Below are 20,272 nucleotides of genomic sequence, written 5' to 3' on the forward strand. Positions count from 1 at the left end.
ACTTTGATTGATGATCACTGATAGCCATAATGATAAATGACCATACAAGCACACACACCTTTACATTTTTTGGCTGATTCGGACAACCATCATAAAGTCAAACTCGACGACTCATGCCAAGTTTTGAGATGTTCAGACACTTCCTGCCAAAAGTCCATGTGGAGGAATCACTCTGAATCAAACTTTATTGTTTACACACATGCAATAAAAAGTGAACTGAACAAACAGACGTGTTCTTTAGTCCTACCTGGCCTCTGATGACCTGACTATAGCATGAGTTTAGTTTTATGAATGCAAAAGACGCTATTGGCTATTCCCAGTTTACAATCAGAAACAGACTGGACCAAGACATTCTGTCTCACTGAAACACCTTGGATACGGATGATGAATGGTGATAACCATCTGCTTCTGATAAAGATATTAACCTGTAACACGTGTAGGTACTTAGCATTCCTTATGTAAATGCAATGTAAATCGCTGGCGTTTACCTTTTATGAGGTTCAATATGAAAATCCACATGTGTGTTTAATTGGACCGACATTAAAGGGGAAACTGTTAAGGGATTTGGGTTTGCCTCGATCCACAAAGGGAAAATAAAAAAATGTAGAAGAGAAAAAAAGAACGTTGAATCGAGAAAAAAATATATATATACACACACAGAGCTCACAGTCTTGACACAAGCCAAAGTTCTCTTTCTTAACGCCTTAATACACAGATAAAAAGAATGCCTCCAAAGGGAGGTTTAGCTCTGATCCCCTATGATATAGAAGAAGTGGAATGTACTGTAACACATAAATACAGCACGGCACAGCCCTCCACCCCCCCGCCCCCTTGAGCTTGCTGCACCTCTCTTCTTTAGTCCAAATCTGTAACAGATTGGGTTTAGTCTGACTGGTGGTATGCAGCCACAACACCACATGTAGGGGTCTGCATAATCCCTCCGCTAGGTATTGAGCACACAGCATGGGCATTCTTCTAAAGACCTGGCAGGAATTACCAATACATAATCTCCACGATCATCATTTAGCATAGTTCAGTGGGAGAGAGCACGGGGGGACTCATCAGAATATATGAAGGATCTAAGCGCTGCATAGGATCTGTGAGAGACAGCGTGCGCTGCCATCTGGAGAACATGGAGCCACAGTCTGTTGGGATTCGCTTGTCTTAAACAACATGGAGCTAAACCACATGTTCGAGACCTGATTTGTTTGTTGGATCCGCGATGTGGTTTCTAGAGCCTGGAGAGGAATGCGTTGTTTATGGGGGACCTGCTTCAAACTGTTCTGCTCAGTCCGAACCGTGACGGTGGATCTCTGCGGTGGAGGCCCGCAGTAGGAACTAGGCAGGCAGGGGGTAAAAGAAAATGTGACAATGTGTTTTCATTGCACGCTCAGTTTATGATGGACGCTATACCTGCACTTTATAGCTGTGGACTTTGAATTGGATCGAAGATGAATTATTCATCCTCGTGAGCGAGGACAGACCTCCACACGTCACAATCACGGAGTCTCTTAATGTCTCCCTCTCCATATGTTACAGGTTACTTCACGTCATTCATTTCTTTCACTCGGTTTGCCCGGCCTTAAAACTCAATCACTTGGTCTTGATATTATTCTCTCCCGGACGTGGCCACAGCTGAAACATTCATGCGTCTCTTTCTCGTGCGTCCATACGTCCACCCTCTCATGAGACGGAGCAGCATAAATAATATACTACTTCCTGCTTTTATCTCATTGATAATCTGAATAGATGTAGAAGGGGGGGGGGGGGGAGAGACAAAAATCAATCAGCTAAATGTTGCCTAAGAGGATTTGAGCGGCATGGCTGGGCCGTCTCCCTCACGATGATAAATGAGGGGTGACAGTGATGCGAGCCTGAGCCCATATGGCCACAGACTGTCACCCAGTGCTCTGCCATTGTGGGAGAAGACACAGGGCTAATTCAGTTTCACATGTATCTCTCCAGTGGCATCTCCTCCTGTATTGGATTTGTGGACTGCACTTTGTTTTTCTCCTCTTAACGATGCAATGAGTGTTATGCGTTGCTTTGTGGCGGCATTAAATCAGCCGGCTCACAGCGCACTGCTGGACCATTAGAGAGCCCCGTGACATCGAGGGCCACATTAGAGGAACAGTTAGACGTCTCAGGAAATGTGCTTATTGGAGTTAGATGAAAAGGTAGATGTCACTCTCTCGTGTGTTCATTACATATAAGTCGTTTGGCCTGCAGCGAGGTGGCTTAGCTTAGCACAAAGACCGTATGGTATGAAATATGGACGTATATAAGAGACGTTGTGAAGCTCAAAGTGGGCGGCTCCGAGAGAGAGAGACAACATGATGGAAAGGACCGGACAGAGAGATGTAATGTTGTTATTTTACTTTTGCTTGATCCGGTCTGTTTGTTTTTTGTATCAAACAAAATCTCGCTGTCGAAAGCAGCGTCACATTATCCATGACATTGAACATCTTTGACACAATCCTTTTTAGAAGAAACACAACGAACCCTCACAACACGTCTCTTTAACTCTCACTTACCCCTGTTCACATGCCACGATCTCAAACAGACCAGATCAAGCAAAAAGTAACGGGAAAACATTTGATTTAGTTTTCCATTCCATACCAGGGTTAAAAGATACCAAAGTTACCCTTTAACCCTCCTGTTACCTTTAGGGTCAATTTGACCCCATTCAATGTTTAATGTCGGTGTTCTTTGGGGTCAATTTGACCCCAGGCTGTTTTTCACTGTGTCAATCATATAAGAAATATCCACTTTTTTATATATTTAAAGTGCTATTTAGGTAGTCAACAAACAAACATAAAGTACCTCACACTTAAACTTGGGAAACAATATTAATTCTAATAATTTTCTGGAAGTTTTAATTGCTGGGGTCAAATTGACCCCAAGGGTAAAATATGTTAGTAAATGTGAAGGTAACAGGAGGGTTAAAAAGGTCAAACGTCGAAGGCCTCCAAGGGACTCAAATGAAAGCTATCTCCGTTTTAATCACAGTCTGAAATGTGGAGATGTTTTCCTCTCGAAACGATTTCATTCTGAACCCCGAATAACGGTTCACTGGTTGAAACCATTAAAGTCTGTCTTTCGGATCACAAGTGTGAAGTGGACCAAACGATATCACCCAGCGTTTGGCCCTGAAGTGTAACTTTAAGGCTGGCCTAACTTCAGACACACATCTCTACAGTCTGTACCGAGGATATTATTGTTCCCATAAAACCGGTGTGGGGTAACATTTGAGCGAAGACTAATGACACAAAATTCTTTGTAAGAAATGGCGTGAGCAGGTGTGGAACCATTGCTCGATTGCACACATGGTTAGGAACCATGATGTCTGGTTGAGCTTTATATACTATCTGACACATCCATTCAGGGAGTGAGTAAGTCAGGACGCAGCACATTTTGTGTGGTTTTCCACCACGGTCCAAAACATGCTGAGTCGGAACCCAATAGCCCCTGCACTGTTAAAACCCCGGGTCTCTGAAAAGTGAAAGGCAAGTCAAGTCAGTGTGTCAACAGGGGATCTGTAAACCACACGTTTCCTGGACAGCTCTGTGGAGACCAGCTGTGCATACATCATGGCCTGCATGATCCGTGTGTACAGAAAGAGAAATAAAAGACAGACGGGCTGGGGGGGGGGACATAAATAAAGGACTGAAACAGTCAGAAGAAGAGGCAACACACACCCACAGGCGTTCACGGAACATGAAGCGGGGGAGGGGCAGCCGGCGCTTGATCGGTGAGTAAAACAGTCTAACCACGTCTCTGAAGTCTGACAGCGCCGTAGTCCTCTCTGTTACCGCGTCAATCCTTCACGACAGCCCACCCCGGCCGCCTCGTCTGTCCCTCCTCACCTTCCAGATGCTCACGCAGTGAGGAGGTGAAAGGTTGGCAGGTGCCTAGGGGAGCGGCGAGGAGGCCTCAGGGGTCAGATTTCGAAAAAAAGGTCAAGCAGTCGCAGTCTTTGGAGTTGGACGAGCGTGGAGGGAGAGAGAGGGGGAGGAGGAGGAGGAGGAGGGGGACACACACAATATGGCTAGTGTCCAGACGGGCCCACGGAGCGGCAGGTCCACCAAACCAACTTCATTTACAGGCATTGACAGACAGCGGGCACAATCCTTGACTCTTTTTTATTTATTCCCAAGATGAAGTCGGCGACGGGCATCGACGATACGCGCGGCGAATTTGCTCGATTCCGATGACAAGACGGATCTGTGACGGCGAAATGAATGAGTGGCTGCACCTTTCACGGGGCGGTTATTGACATGCTTCTCAATCATTAAAGCCTGTGGCTTATTTAAATGCACATTGCATTGTAATTAGCCGGTACAATCCATCAGCGGCCCATCGACGTGCGCCCAGGTCACTGAATCCTCATGGTTCCTCCGGTCCTGATGACTCCAGCCCTGAACGCCTCATCCAGTGGAGCAAGAAAGGACATCGTCTGCACGGCGAGAGACCGAAGGCGATTTATTGTATGCAGGCAGTGATGCTGACTGGACTTAATGAGTTTTTCTATGTAACTCCATGTTTAGTTGGCGGTGTTTGGCGAGCTAATGCGTGGCCCATTTTCTCCAGAGCCCCCTCATTACATCAGTGAAATGAGGCGATAAAGTTCGCCGTGTCTGCCCTGAAATCAATGTGGGATTGGCAAAGAATCCGTGTGCCCTCCTGACGGCGAGGAGGAGCTGCTCCTCCCCGACACCTGCAACGCATCGATCAGAGCAAAACCACGTCGTGAGCTGATAGGACGACCGGACGACATTGCCCTCTTCCTCCCATCACCATCCGTTATGTAAACACTCGATGAGGTCGGTTTGCTCTCGTCTCGACGAGCGGGCCTACATCCTCCGCCCCACGCTGAGCACACAGCACTGACCCACATTCATACATTTAGAATCAATACCTCCCCGGGTCCCGTGCTCGGACTCGCCCATCAGACATCGGAGGAAGTTGCGCAGTCCAATTTATAAAGGCCCAAGGGGGAACTTCCATAACCATGTGCCAATTAGTTCCACTGTCAATAACGGTAATGCCAAAGGACTTTGTCTTTCAGGGTGAGAGGAGAGGAGGGAGGGAGGGAGGGAGGAGGGGGACGTCATCAAGCGTATGCCTGTTGCTCATTGTTACCTTCGTATTGAAAATGCATTGAAAATGCATTGAAAATGTGGAAGGTTATGTTTTGATCGCCGTGTATTTATTTATTTATTTATTTGTATGTGTGTTATTCGCAAAACTCAAAAAGTATGGAACCGAATCGCATGAAATTTGGTGAGGTGATTGGTTATTATCCGGGGACCATTTGATTAGATTTTGGGATCAATCGGGTCAAAGGTCAAGGTCAAGGTCATGGAAAGGTCAACATCTTTTTTTTACCATAGCACGATACATTTTTGTCCAAAAGGCATGCAACTAATGCCAAAATGTTCATAATTCAATGCCCAATCTTGTGATATGCGAAGGTATGCGCTCTACCGAGTGCCCATTCTAGTTAATGGCTGTTACGCTGACGAGAAGCATTTGATCATACACACACACACACACACACACATATAGGGGCCGTGGTTGAGGGGGTTGTGTTCAGGGGCCAAATTACACATCCCATGAAGATAATAAGTAACGACGTCCTATAAAGGTCAACAAACAAAGCAGTCGTAGGACAAACAGAGGCCGCGTGATGGGATTCATTAGGACAGCGTGGAGCGAGAGAGGAAGAGAGAGAGAGGGAGAACAGAGGGGTGAGTGGGGGTGACGCATTCCTCCGTTGTTCCAGGGCGCCCGTCACAGCAGCAGCTGAAACAGGTGCGTGTCTTTCCTCGGGGGGCACGGAGGGCACGACAAGTGCTCTTCTCACATGGCTCAGGCTGGTCACACTTGACCACACGCTGACCTGACACCCACTTGCAAAGCCCGAGACTTCATGAAGTAGGCCCTAAGTAGGGCGGGGGTCTCGCAACTATTATCTCAGCAATTTCATGCAGACTCTCCCTGTCCACGGATGATCTCGGCTCAAGGATAAGAGTGCTGCGCTTATCAACGTCAAGACTCGGGGACCCCCCGATGAGCGGTATCACGGGGGCCTCCGCGGGCCGAGGCCTCCGGTTTGAGCCGTGGTCACCTCACCTGTCTGAGGAGCCACTTGGAAAGACAACACGCTGCACTCCACATGGTCTGTGCGCGATGGCCAGGTGACGTTTCAAGAAGTATTCAAGGAGACGCGACCCAAACCCAACAGGTGATTTGGGAGAACTAACGACCTGCCGGGCTGTCACGAGTCAAAGCTCGAGACTTGAGACTCTCAGACTTAAATCACACACACTTGACAATCAAGTCTGAAGTTTTGTTGTTGTAAAAGAAGCTTCAGGAAGCAACAGACAGATCTGGTGTGGCGACACATAATTATGCAAGACAGGCATAATTCATTATGATGGGCTAATAATAAGGCCTGTGCATTATCAGCTGGGACACATCAAGGCACTTTTAATGTCAATGTGATAGCTGAGTTGTCTTTATTTCAATATGTGAGGCAATATCGTTTATTTCTATGTTTTCTATGAAATAAGTACTTTATTAATCCCTCAATAGGGAAAGAAATGTTTACATTTGGTTATAATTCAATACCCAATGGGCCTGAAATCCACACAGGCAGCCACAAGACCCAACGACCTGCGTTAGTGAGGGAGCCTGCCACTCGTTAACAAATAAAGACGATTAACATTACTTTTCTGCTTCCTCAGCCCAAGATCGGCTGAAGAACATTTAGTTTACTTGAGACTTTTTCTTCCAACAGGTTATATTTGAGGTAAAGGAAATGGCCCCAAACAACATAAAGAGAGCCGTACGACTGCGAGATTTGGGGATTTCTTGGGTTGAATTTGAAAGTTAATCCCGAATCAACTAGAACCAAGTCCAGATCAAGTTTGAGAGGAGAAATAAGTTTCTAGTGTCTCGTTTAAACACATTTTGAAAAGGTCTCGGGAGCCCTCATCGTTCACTGATTGGTCTGACACATCGCGGCCAGACTCACTCTATTTAATTTCATTCCAGACAAATATTTCCCAGAAGAACCGTGAAAGATTTCACCGAGCGAGTATCAGTTCTCTCTCCTCCCACCAGCGGCATAACCCCTGGAACGTGGACATTGTGACGCACTTTCTAGTCACGCTCTTTTCCTTTTCCCAAACTCTAATGACAACAGCACACACAGCCAAGGTCTCCAGCTCAGGAAACAGAGGGTTCCTGTTTTTGAGTCCGAGCTCCATTGTTATCCTGAACGGCGTTTTGACAGAATACGTTCTCTCTCTCTCTCTCTCTCTCACCCTCTCTCCTTCTGTCTGCTTTTCTCTTTCTTCCCAGCTCTTGCTTCACACCCTTGAGGTATAACACAGTCATTATCTAGCCAACTCGTGTTCCCCATGTATCCCTTTAATAGCACACATTCTTATCTGGACATTTCCCTCGACTAATATTGACAACACCAGATAGAATCAACACAACCCTCCATGACCACGTTTCCTGTTGCATCTCCTTATCTTTGCTCTGTGGATGGAGTCACGCCGTTACTCGTGTATCTGCGCTCGAGGCTCAAGTATCTCCTCTTCCACTGCTCCATCTCTGCCGATCCCTCACTGTCTTCACGCTCTCTCCTCATTCCTCCTGCCTACGCCGCCATACTCTCCCCCCATGTGTGGGAACCGAGGTGCAGCATGCAGTCGAAGGTGTTTGGGGGATTGAGGAATCGTCTGGAGAAGCAACAGCTGGATTTAATGCACCATTAAGGTCATTGGTTGTTCAAGCTGCACCTGCAAATCCCCTGATTTCACCCCCAGCCCCCCCGTCTAAACCTCCCTCCCTGTCTGCGCCCGCCTCCTCTCCTCTCCCTGTTACCCTCTCCTCTTTCATCCACATTCTCAGCTCTCCCTTTCTTTTTCATTTCTGGCCCTCTCAGCTTTCTCGCTCTTGTCCTGTCAACTATGAAATCCCCCCGGCCGCCTCTCTTCTCTGGTTCTTCATCGGGGGTAACTGCTGCCACTGTTTCATCTCTCTCTGTTTCTGCCTCCCTGCATCCCCGTCTCCTTTTCTGTCTCACTCTGCATGTCTCTCTCTCTCTCTCTCTCCCAGTCATTCTCTCTGTTTCATCGCCCCTCCCGCTCGCAGGCTGCTGTGTTGTGTCTGCCAGGCCTTCTCGGCCGGAGCGCAGGTTTCCTGAGTACGGGAAGGGAACAGGAACTGGCAGTGAGACACAGTGAGAAACGCCAGCTCGCCTGTTCCCACTGAGCGTCTCCCATGGCGACGCAACACAGGCGGGACGCAGCACACGCTACGATGTCCGGATGCAGCATGTCATTCCACATGGATGCAGTTTCATCAAACTCCACCTTTTGAATTTACCACTTTATTTCTTATTTAAAAAATTAAGCGACCACAATTGTAATCAATAATTCATAATTCATGTCATGTACTGAGTTAGCATTCTTATGAGTTAGCATTCTTATGTCTTATGAAAAATCTTCAAATATATCACATTGAGAAAGAAGAGGGGAAAAAAGCTCCTTCCTAAAAGATACTTTTATGGTATACATTAATGAGCTTTAACAGTATTCCCGAGCATTTAAACATGTGCCTTCCGTATTAACTACTTACTTTTTATAAAAGCTTCTGTTAAGGAGCATCAAACGGGTCTTGTGGTGATTTTGAGATTCTACTGATTAAACGGGGACATTATTAAAAGCGTATTAAACACTTGCAACACATCGGTCAATAATGAAAGTATAATCATGAGCGGCAGCATTTTTGTGTCGCAGCTGCTTGTGAGGAAAGTCAAATGCAGTAAACAGGAGCAGACATTTAGGCCGCAGCGTGTGCGTCATGGCCGTCATACAAAAGCCACACGGTCGCTATTCACAAGTAAAAGCATCTTCGAACGACATTGCAGACTTGGAACGTGAATTGTTGTTTTTCAGGATTTTAAGATGTATGTCTTGCCTATATCAGTCTCCATAAACAGAAGCAACAGGCTTCGCCCTCTGGCAGACGCACAGATCGTCAGTCACACCATTAACACTGGTGCAGACAAACATAAACACCACCGTCCTAAGAATAACTCTCCATCTTTCCCCAAAGAATGATGTTTATTTCTCAGTGGCTCTTTAGTGCGTGCCTCTCCCCAACTTAATGAATGATGTTTACGTCTCCCACTCCTCCTGATTTCACCCTGGAGAGGTATGTGCCCTCCGCACCTGGACAGGTCACCTCCCTGAATGACTGGACACACCCCAGAAAGACACAGAGATCAAACAACAGTGTTCTCCCAGAGGCCCCGAATGAAATTGTTGTTGGATTCCTCACTTTGAAATAACATTAGTAATTATGGATAGCTTTCAGCTAGCGCTAATGGTAAATTCATTTCCAAAATGGCTTTTCTAAATTAAGAGGATGGCACAGAGAAACAGTTAAAGGTCTAATGTGAATTAAAAGCCTGACTGGGGGCCTCATTATAGATTCAGTGAAAACAAATTGTTTTCTGTCTCTCAGCTAGTGTAGTTAATGCATCCGCCAACCGTCTAGGGCAAGGCTCATGAGCGCCGCGTTGCCACACCCTGGACTAGGGCATCGTTTTAATGAAAAACATAAACAGAGACAACATTGAGATTTACTAAGAATTCTAATGAGGGAATGTTGTAATTCATCTTTCTGACCAATTCAATTCAATTCAGTTTATTTGTATAGCCCAATTTCACAAATTACAAATTTGTCTCGGAGTGCTTTACAATCTGTACACATAGACATCCCTGCCCCAAAACCTCACATCGGACCAGGAAAAACTCCCAAATAACCCTTCAGGGGGAAAAAAAGGGAAGAAACCTGCAGGAGAGCAACAGAGGAGGATCCCTCTCCAGGATGGACAGATGCAATAGATGTCATGTGACCAGAAGGACAGATTTAGAGTTTAAATACATTCAATGAATATGACAGAGTGTATAAATAGTTCATAGTAGGCATATTCCACGATGGAGACCTCCACGATCCATCAGGCAGATGGCGGTGGGGAGGAGGAGTGGGCGGAGTCTCAACAGTGGGCGGAGTCTCAACAGGACAGTGGCGTAGTCAGGAGCAGGAACTCCACGACCCAGACCTCGATGATCCATCAGGCAGATAGGATCTATGCCGTCTCATAGGGTCTGATGACCCCAAAAGACGTGAAGTCACAAGGACTCCGGGGAGAAAGCAGAGTTAGTAACGTGTGATTGAGAGATGAAAATTCATCCTTAAGGAGAGAAAAAAAGAGGAGATAGGTACTCAGTGCATCCTAAAACGTCCCCCGGCAGCTATAAGCCTATAGCAGCATATCAAGGGGCTGGACCAGGTGAACCTGATTCAGCCCTAACTATAAGCTCTGTCAAAGAGGAAGGTCTTAAGTCTACTCTTAAACGAGGTGACTGTGTCTGCCTCCCGGACTGAAATTGGAAGCTGGTTCCATAAAAGAGGAGCTTGATAACTAAAGGCTCTGGCTCCCATTCTACTTTTTAAGACTCTAGGAACTACAAGTAGTCCCGCATTTAGTGAGCGTAGCTCTAGTGGGGCAATATGGTACTACAAGCTCCTTAAGATATGATGGAGCATCACCAATCAAGGCTTTGTACGTTAAGAGAAGAATTTTAAAAGTGATTCTTGATTTTACTGGGAGCCAGTGCAGAGCAGCTAGTGCAGGAGTGATGTGATCTCTTTCTTAGTTTTAGTGAGAACACGAGCTGCAGCATTCTGGATCAACTGGAGGGACCTAAGAGACTTATTAGAGCAGCCTGCTAATAAGGAGTTGCAGTAATCCAGTCTCGAAGTAACGAACGCGTGAACCAATTTTTCTGCATCTCTTTGAGACAAGATGTGCCTGATTTTTGAAATATTACGTAGATGAAAGAATGCAGTCCTTGAGATTTGCTTTACGTGGGAGTTAAAGGACAAGTCCCGATCAAAGATAACGCCAAGATTCTTTACAGTGGTGTTGGATGCCAGGGCAATGCCGTCTACAGAATCCACATCACCAGATAATTGATCTCTGAGGTGCTCAGGGCCGATTAAAATTACTTCGGTTTTGTCTGAGTTTAACATCAAGAAATTGCAGGTCATCCATGTTTTTATGTCTTTAAGACATGCTTGAATTTTACCGAGTTGGTTGCTCTCCTCTGGTTTTATCGATAAATATAGTTGAGTATCATCTGCATAACAATGAAAGTTTATGGAGTGTTTCCTGATAATATTGCCCAAAGGAAGCATGTATAAGGTAAATAAAATTGGTCCAAGCACAGAACCTTGTGGAACTCCGTGATTAACGTTGGTGGTTATCGAGGCGTCATCGTTTACAAATACAAACTGAGATCGATCTGATAAATAGGATTTAAACCAAAGTAGTGCCGTGCCTGAAATGCCAATCGACTGCTCCAGTCTCTGTAACAGGATGTCATGGTCAATGGTGTCGAATGCAGCACTAAGGTCTAACAATAAAAAATGTGACAATAAAAAAAAACTTGAACTTGAAACTTGAAAACAAGACCAGGACAGAGAGGAGTCCTTTATCTGCTGCCATTAAGAGGTCATTTGTAATTTTCACCAGTGCCGTCTCGGTGCTGTGGTGTTTTCTAAATCCTGATTGAAATTTCTCAAATAAACTATTATGATGTAGAAAGTCGCACAACTGATTTGCGACCACTTTCTCAAGGATCTTGGAGAGGAAGGGGAGGTTAGAGATCGGTCTGTAGTTAGCCAACACCTCTGGATCCAGAGTGGGCTTCTTCAGGAGAGGTTTAATAACAGCCACTTTGAAGGAATGTGGTACATGGCCTGTTAGCAGAGACACATTGATAATATCTAATAGAGAGCCGCCAATTAAAGGCAAAACGTCTTTAAGCAGCCTCGTCGGGATGGGGTCCAAGAGACAGGTAGACGTGTTCGAAGTAGAAACCGTTGAAGATAATTGGTCACGGTTGATGGGAGAAAAGCCCTCCAAATATACACCAGGGCATACATACCATGGTCTTCTCACTCCACTATCAGAGAAGAGGAGATCTACAACAAAGCAGGACACATAATATACACAGTATATATAGATAATGTTTCGATAATAATGTCTACATGTTAATCCTGAACGTTTTTCAAAAATATCTATACACACACGTGTGTGTATATATATATATATATATATAAATATATAAACACATACACACACACATGTATATAGATGTGTATTGATGTGTATATATAAAGATTTAAGCTTTTCATCTAAAAAAGTTTGATTGTGAAAATTTAATTTTGCGAATAGTATGACACGAATGAATCAAGATTCAGTAGATGTGTTGTAATCTGTCGCAACACAGCACTGACTACATGTCCCATGAGGCGTCGCGGCTTACGTCATAACACTGCGCTGAGCTGAGGTGGCTTTAGAGAGGTAAACACATCGGACACTTTCTCCCAACTGTATTTATTGAAGGAAACGCTATTTAAATTAATGAATCTTTCCCTTTCGTATCCCTCGCACGGAGCTTTGTTCCCGCTGCCTCGCGCGGTCGCCGGTTGTCTGTCTCGTGCGTCGTCGCGTTGTATCCATCGACACCGCTCACCAGCTAACACGGTGCCACATCCGCGATGCTAAAGCTAATTTAACTGAACCCGTGTTACGGTTTAACAGGCGACCCTGTTAACTGGCGACTTTTTAGCCGAACGCGTCCGTTGTTGTCCTAGTTACGACGTTTAATTCTATGATATAGTGTCAAACCTTATACATAATAATATATACCATACAATGCGGCATTCACGAGGGCAGCTACGTGTCCTCTGTTCAACGGCTGTCTGTAACTACGACAACAACGGACGCGTTCGGTTCAACGTCGCCAGTTGACACGGTCGCTTCTTAAACCGTGACACCCGCAGCCGCCTGACCGCTGGTTTCTGTCGCAGGTTGTTTCGCGCCAGCTCCCGTCATGACCAAACTCGCGGAGTGGCTGCTCGGCGCGTCGCTGCTGGGCGCAGCCTGGGCTGTGGTCTCCTTCGACCTGCTGGACCTGAGCCTGCCTCAGACCTACAGGGACGTCGCCTGGCCGATGCCGCTGTACCTGCTGGTGTCGTTCGGCTGCTTCTCCCTGGCCACGGTGGGCTACAGGGTGGCCACCTTCAACGACTGTGACGAGGCGGCGCACGAGCTGATGGAGCAGATCAAAGAAGCCAAAGAGGACTTGAGGAAAAGAGGCCTGAAGATGTAGAACTGTGGAGGACAGTGGAGGGACGTTTGAGAGACTAAAAGGGGATGAACTGACGAGTTTTACACACGACCAAGCAACTGTACACAAACGCATCTTATTTAGGTTGTGTGAAATGTGTTGGATGCAACTACTACGCCGAATTGGCACATTTGTTGTTGTTGTCGTTTCCAGCAGACATGATCAGAACATCCATCATAATGAGTCGTCATTCTTCCAGATTAGATATTGATCAAATGTGCTTCAGGAAATTAGAAATTAACGGCCTGATGCATGTTCTCTGTGTTACTTATAAGTGACGACACGGCAGTTTGCACCATGAAGATACATGTTTAGTATTCTGACCGTTGAAAGACCTCTTTTATTAGGTGAAGGATATTTAACATCACCAGTTTGAATCGGTTTAGCAGGTGGATTTACTGATTATCACACCCCAAACCAACGAAAACTCTAAACACACGGTGACGTCTTGTGCTTTGCACACAGTTAAATACCCCCGAGAGTCACTAGTCAGCTAAAATATCATCTGTAACAAGTTACCGATCAATAAAATGCCAACAAATGAAACCAGAAGGTCACATTGGAACAATATCTCTAAATACTCTGGGGATTGTTGCTCCTCTGCATGTACTAGATTGGATCCGTAAAGAAGTGTACATGCCGTTGTCCGTTGACTTGTGCCCCGAGGCGATTGCTGGAACTTAATTAAAGTGGAGTCTATTTTTCTGCAGTGTTTCTGCGTGCCGATGTGTTGGTGGGTTGAGGGCTAGCAGGGTCAGGAGTTTATGAGAATATGTGCATGAGTGCGCTGCGTACATATGATGCATTCCTTCTCCGAGCATAACCTACACGGCCCGGGGCCTTTGTCAGCTTCTCAATGCCTCCTTCTGTGCGGGAGACAGATCTCTTTTGTCCCATTTTGTAGTCGACGACATGAGATATACTTCATACGGCATTTCATGTTCTTCCCTCACAAAGGGTCGCTGCATTGGGAGAATGTAGCGCTGCACTAATCTGATGTTGGCGAATGCACTTCTTTTGTGTGCGCTTTAAAATGCTGCATATGCTCATTCTCATCGAGTTCCCCCGCTGAGCACCAACAAAGCGTCGCCTGGCCGAAGGCGTCATTACAGCGTCTCAAAAGCTCCAGTAACTTAAGAAGAAATGCAGAAGATTTAGCGATTCTCTGCGCAAACAAGCGCTGCCTGTTGTGCCGTTTGGCTGCCGCCCCATCATGCTTTGCAACGTCAGCCCCCCCCCCCCCCCACGTGAATGTCTGCAAGCTGTTGCAAGAGCAGACTGGATGAAAGGCAACCTGTTATTTACCAGCAAATCTTCTCCTTTTGGCAATCGCACCAAAGGCGTCCCTCGGTAGGCAGCTCTGCTCTGCCTCGTAACCACAGGAGGAAAAGTTAAATCTCTTTTCTTTGTCGTCGTTGTGCTCACGTCTAACTTTTAAGACATCCGTCTGTTTTCATCCTGCAGGCTGTCGGGCAAAAGTGCAACTCGGAGTAGGCCCAACATTTTACCAACCATGTCCCAGTGTGTGTGTGTGTGTGTGTGTGTGTGTATATATAGCTGCAGCACAAGTAGTTGTGTTTTCCTGGTAATCCTTTGTCTTAAACATACAGTCAGCTTCATTCCAGACTTATCTCTTGACATGATAGCAAATGTGATCGAGTGTAATCTGATGCACAGATATTAAAAGCCGTCCCATGACAGACAAGCTTTTTGTTTTTTTCTTTTCCATCTTAAGTCGGAAAAACTATAATTTACTTTTTAATCTTACTAAACAGAATATTTGTGTAGTAGCAGAAATTTATGATATATATTTAGCTCGTGGTGAGTAGTATAACTCAGGTGTTATAATACAGTGAACCTACGTAATAATAAAAAAAGGAAAAACAAATATAACTTTAAAAAATATGACAATAATGGAATATTATCTTAATAATATTAATTAAATGGAGCAAAAACAAAGCTTACCGCTGTTGTTGATTTTCAAGTGAGTGGCAGCAAAAGAGAGGCTGATATCTGATATACAGCAGCTTAAAGCACTGAGCATAATAATAATAACTATAGAGCAGTTTTGTTTCCCCACCTGTCAAGATTTTGGCTGACCATGAGTATTTTATATATTTTTTACGTTAATGATCTTTCTTATATCCCTGTAGGAATCAAACCTTCACAGTCCTTCATCCTTTTTATCACTTATTAGATACTTTGAGCTCTAAGATTATCTACATCTGACCTGAAATAATACAATATCATGAAAATATACTAGCTGGTGTGTAAACAAATTACATGAATTGTTAATTAACTTGAACCCCAAAGCTGTTCTGTAAACTCGTGATGTAACATGTCTAGCTGTTATAAATCTTTTTTACTTGGTCTGAGGAAATATTAAAATTTTTGAGATAGGCCACTTAGAGTTTTGTTTCATAGCTGCAATATGACAAAGAATAAGCTGGCAAATTTCTGTTGATTTGTGTTGAATCCAAATGCATGACATTTTTGTTTTTTAATTGCGTTACAGAATGAATTGGGATCATCTGAACAATTTTCAGGAGGAACCCTGAAGTTTTGTTTCCCCGCCTGTCAAGATTTTGGCTGACCATGAGTATTTTATATATTTTTTACGTTAATGATCTTTCTTATATCCCTGTAGGAATCAAACCTTCACAGTCCTTCATCCTTTTTATCACTTATTAGATACTTTGAGCTCTAAGATTATCTACATCTGACCTGAAATAATACAAAACCGAATTGAAAATATGAAGCTGGTGTGTTATGAATTGCATACATTATTAATCCGTTCTTGAACCCCAAAGCTGTTCTGTAAACTCGTGATGTAACATGTCTAAGTGGCTACTTCAAAATCCCCCCTTCTTTTTTTTTTTTTTTTTACGAGGCCACTTTATTTTTTGTTTTTCTGCTGCTGACAAAGATGGCAAACTGTTGTTTGTGTTCCGTTCCAAAGTGTCGCGGTGAGAGGCGTCGAATGAATTGGGATCGGAGCTGAACAACGGGAGGAACCCTGAAGGGTGCTGAGCCGGCCGGGGCGCGTCGCCACGGGAGTTAAGTGCCCTCCCCGAGAAGGAGGAAGAGTCATCAGAGGGGCGGTGACACACCCTACATCTCGACAGGCTGAGAAAAAAAAAAAAAAAATGATAATTTCATTTTCTCACCACATTCCCCACATTCCACAGCAAAACCTCAAACCCTTCCGATGGATACGCAGAGGGCGAGTGAATGGTTTAAAGTGGCCGAACAAAAAACAAGTGTGGGAGTGAGAATGAATTTTCCTTTTTTTTTTTAAGAAAAAGGGGGGAAAAAAAAAGGAAAGTGACCGAGTGACACGGACAGGAAACCAAAGCGTGAGCTGGAGCAAGACAAGTGACCGGAGCGAAAAGTGTGTCACAGGACTTTTTCGGGAAGAGCAGACCACACCCTGACCGCCAGAGAAGGCAGAGAAGCAACATGTGCCCCGAGAGGCCCAGTCCTCCTCTGTGTTTCCTTCCCATCAGCCCAGTCTGACCCAGCTGTCCTCTAAAGCTTTTACAAGCTCTAAAGCTGGACTCCTGCACAAGAGGGAATAAAGGAGCTTCCAAATATGCTGCTAAAATAAAATAAAACGCTGTGTCACCCGAGCGTGAGTCATCGCTGGATAAAAAAATGACGTGGACCTGGTTTAAAAGTCACTCACCGGTTAGTCTATTCTTCTTTGGCTGCTCATAAACAGCTGCTTTGATGCTTACAGGACACCAGGTTCCCATTCTCGTGCAGCATGGAGGCTTATAAATGCTACAAATAGCTACAAAAACATTAGGCAACGTCCCAGAGGCCCCGTGAGGCAGATACTCCTGGCTCCTCCGAGTAGTAACACATGCAGGCAGACAGGCGCTGCCCTTCAGAGTCAGAAATTAAACAGATAAGAGTTCAAAAGAAGTATATTATTAAAGTGTAACATATGATGTGCAGGGAGGGGTGTGTGACTGTAAGGAATTATCTGCATGGGGATGTGAAGTGCCCCGGGCTTCATTGATGAACTGCAGACGGGAAGACACTTTACTCATGGCGTGAGGTCTTGGTGCTGATGGACCGCGGCCTCCTGCCAGAGGGAAGGGACTCGTAGAGTTTGGGTCCATTGTGAGACCGCCGGCTACCATCTTTCTTGCCCGACTCGTGGCTCTGGAGGCGAAATAGTCTTGGAGGAACGTCAGACGGGAGCATCCGTGTAAATTCGGAGTTGCACAGAAATGTATAAGTGTGTGGTAGAAACTGAATGATAACTTCTGTAAGTTCTGCCTGCCAACCAGAAAAACACAATTAAAGTCTTGGCGTATTCAATCCGCCTCTCGGCAGAGCCGATGATCCGCTGCAGTCTGCCCTGGTCCTCGGAAGTGGCTGCAGCGTACCAGGCGGAGATGGAGGAGCAGAGGATGGACTCCATGATAGCAGCGTAGAAGTGCACCATCATTGTCTTCGGCAGGTTGAACTTCTTCCGCTGCCCGAGGAGGAACATCCTCTGCTGAGCCTTCTTTGCGATGGAGCTGATGTTCAGCTCCCACCTGAGGTCCTGGGTTATGGTGGAGTCCAGGAAGCAGAAGGACACCACAGGCTGATGGGGGCGGGTGGGGCTGCGTTCTTTCCCTCTAAGTTGTTGAGTCCGCACCAGGTCACCAGATGGTCAGTCTCCCACCTGCAGGCGGATTCATCCACACCGGAGATGAGTCCAATGAGGGCGGAGTCATCCGCGAACTCCAGGAGCTTGACGGACTGGAGACCGGCGGTGCAGCTGACGGTGTACAGGGAGGAGAGCGGGGGGGAAAGAACGCGGCCCTGGTGGGAACCGATGCTGATGGTCCGAGAGGCTGAGCCGCGTTTCCCCGGCTTCACACTCTGCTTCCTGTCGGACAGGAAGTCTGTGCATCATGAATCACGTGTTACTGATAGTGAGGCGTGACTGAGTCCAGAGATGCGGTGATGGACGAGCCGCCATGCCAACCCCAAACTCTGAATTGTGAATTTTCTCGTGCTTCTCATGGCCTCATCACGATTTTAGTATACACACAATGTTGACTCAGCTCTCGCTGGATTAAACGCTGATGTGCAATACATTGATGAATGCCTTGTTGGTTGGGAAATGTTTGCACAGTATTTCATTTTGTCAACGCATTCCACTCAAAACCACTAATGTCAAACTCACAGTAGCACCACAAGAAAAGTCCGGGGATCACCTCAGTCCGTATGACCCATCCTCTGGTGTGAAGCCAAACCACCAAGTGGATGCTCCCATGCACTAACAACACGCCCACAGAGGGGAAACTTCATTATCTGCTCAGGTAGACATTGTATCTTTACATTTTCTGCTACACTCATGTTCAGAATGGTAAATACAGCTCTTAAAGACGGCGCCTGCTGCACGATAAAAAAGATTGTGAACCCTTTTCTCAAGTCGGCCTGCTGTTGGAGGGGCAGTGTGTGTAACGATCACTGGTGCTCAGTTGCGAGGGAAGTTCTGCTTACTATGAGTTGAGGAAAGGTCAAAATCAGGAGATCAGAAACTCTAGCTTAGAAAAAAAGGTCAAAAAAACAGGAAAGCAGGGTCACATTAGGCAGATCAAATTAAACGGGCTGGAGAGCTTGGGAGACATCCACAAAACAATCTGGCGGGAAATTAGTTGATGACATGTTCTGAGAAAGTGTCGGGACTTGAAATAGAGTTGGTGATGAAGCGGATGAAAAACAACGAAGAGGAGGTGGAGTTCGTGACAGTGTGGAGGATTTAGTGGTTCAGTTGCAGATTGCAACCAACTGGATATCTCTCCGCTCACGACTCCCTTTACTTGCAAAACTGGTCAAACGTTAGCCACAGAGTGCTAACGTGATACCGCTAGCCGCCGCCAGACTTCCGTGGCTCCTAAAGACGGTCCGGTCCGGATGGCCTCTGAGCGAGCTGGACGACGTGACCACAGCGCTGCGCGTCGGGGAACTACGTTCATCTTCGGGCCACCTTGAAACGCAGAAGGCCCTCTCTGGAGCAGCGTTTGGTTTGTCTGCTCTGGGCTACCGTGGCAACATGGCGGTGACAGGGCTGACTCCATGAAGAGGCTCTCTGTGTTGAAATAAGCGGCTCGTTCTTTGCCAGTAGAAACACAATGATTCCTTATACACTTATACACTCATGAAAACATAGTTATTCATATTTTATTCCATTTCTGCTGATACATCCGTTCAAAAGTAACTGGAAATGCTACTAACGGCATGCTTAAATTGAATAGAGTGAAATAATCCCAGTTACTTTGGTAACTATTGATGTCATTCTGAAACATTCTTTACTTTAATACAAAACATGTTTCTGTTTTTCTTGTTTCGTACAAAGGGAGGAGAAATGAGTCATTTCTGGCAACCTGAATTGGAAATCTAGCAACAGCTAGAGCAATGTAAGGAACACATTTGACATGGTGCTGCTGATGTCATTTCCTTTTAATTAAGAAGATTGAAAGTCTTTGAGGATTCTAGAAATACTTTCGGAGCTGCTCTTTTATGCATGAAGATATTGTCATGGTAATACACAAGAGGAACAAACGGAGGCTTGGTTTAATAATAATAATTGGATTCATGCTCACTTTGCTACTGCTTGTAATGCGTCTGATTTATGAATTTGAGCTTTAAAATCTTATGCCAACATAATATGGAGATTTCAGTGGAGACGCCTGTGAAAACGTCGCCCTCGGGAGGATTTATGTGCTCCACGGCTGCTCCGGCTGTCCGCTGACTGCCCTTACCGTTTACTACTACGGCGTTAAAAGGATTCACACTCGCCGGTCACTTTGGCTCAAGCTGGTCCGCCCAACGAGCGAGTAAATAAAAATAATTGTCTGCTGTTGACGAGCGACGCTCAGTGGAGCCTCCTCTTGGGGTCGGGCGGTTAAGGGGCCTGTCCGTCGGCCCTAATTTACGACCATCCTTCTGAAAACATTGGGGAGTTGTGAGGCACCACT

At 45.6% G+C, this 20,272-nt stretch overlaps 1 protein-coding gene across 2 annotated transcripts; it reads left to right on the forward strand.

Annotated features, from left to right (window-relative positions):
* The first annotated feature begins 12,438 nt into the window (after positions 1–12,438).
* Positions 12,439–13,993, forward strand: dpm3 (dolichyl-phosphate mannosyltransferase subunit 3, regulatory). Of its 2 annotated transcripts, none has more exons than XM_056413140.1 (2): positions 12,439–12,457; positions 12,967–13,993. In XM_056413140.1, exon 2 carries the CDS (start codon positions 12,990–12,992, stop codon positions 13,266–13,268), a length of 279 nt encoding a protein of 92 aa, XP_056269115.1. In that variant the 5' UTR covers positions 12,439–12,457; positions 12,967–12,989; the 3' UTR covers positions 13,269–13,993. The 2 variants fall into 2 exon arrangements, with proteins under 2 accessions (XP_056269115.1, XP_056269107.1); XM_056413132.1 differs by lacking the exon at positions 12,439–12,457 and adding an exon at positions 12,464–12,640.
* Positions 13,994–20,272: the final 6,279 nt, after the last annotated feature.

The sequence above is a fragment of the Pseudoliparis swirei genome, chromosome 1 (genome assembly GCF_029220125.1).
Source record: "Pseudoliparis swirei isolate HS2019 ecotype Mariana Trench chromosome 1, NWPU_hadal_v1, whole genome shotgun sequence".
NCBI lineage: Eukaryota > Metazoa > Chordata > Actinopteri > Perciformes > Liparidae > Pseudoliparis > Pseudoliparis swirei.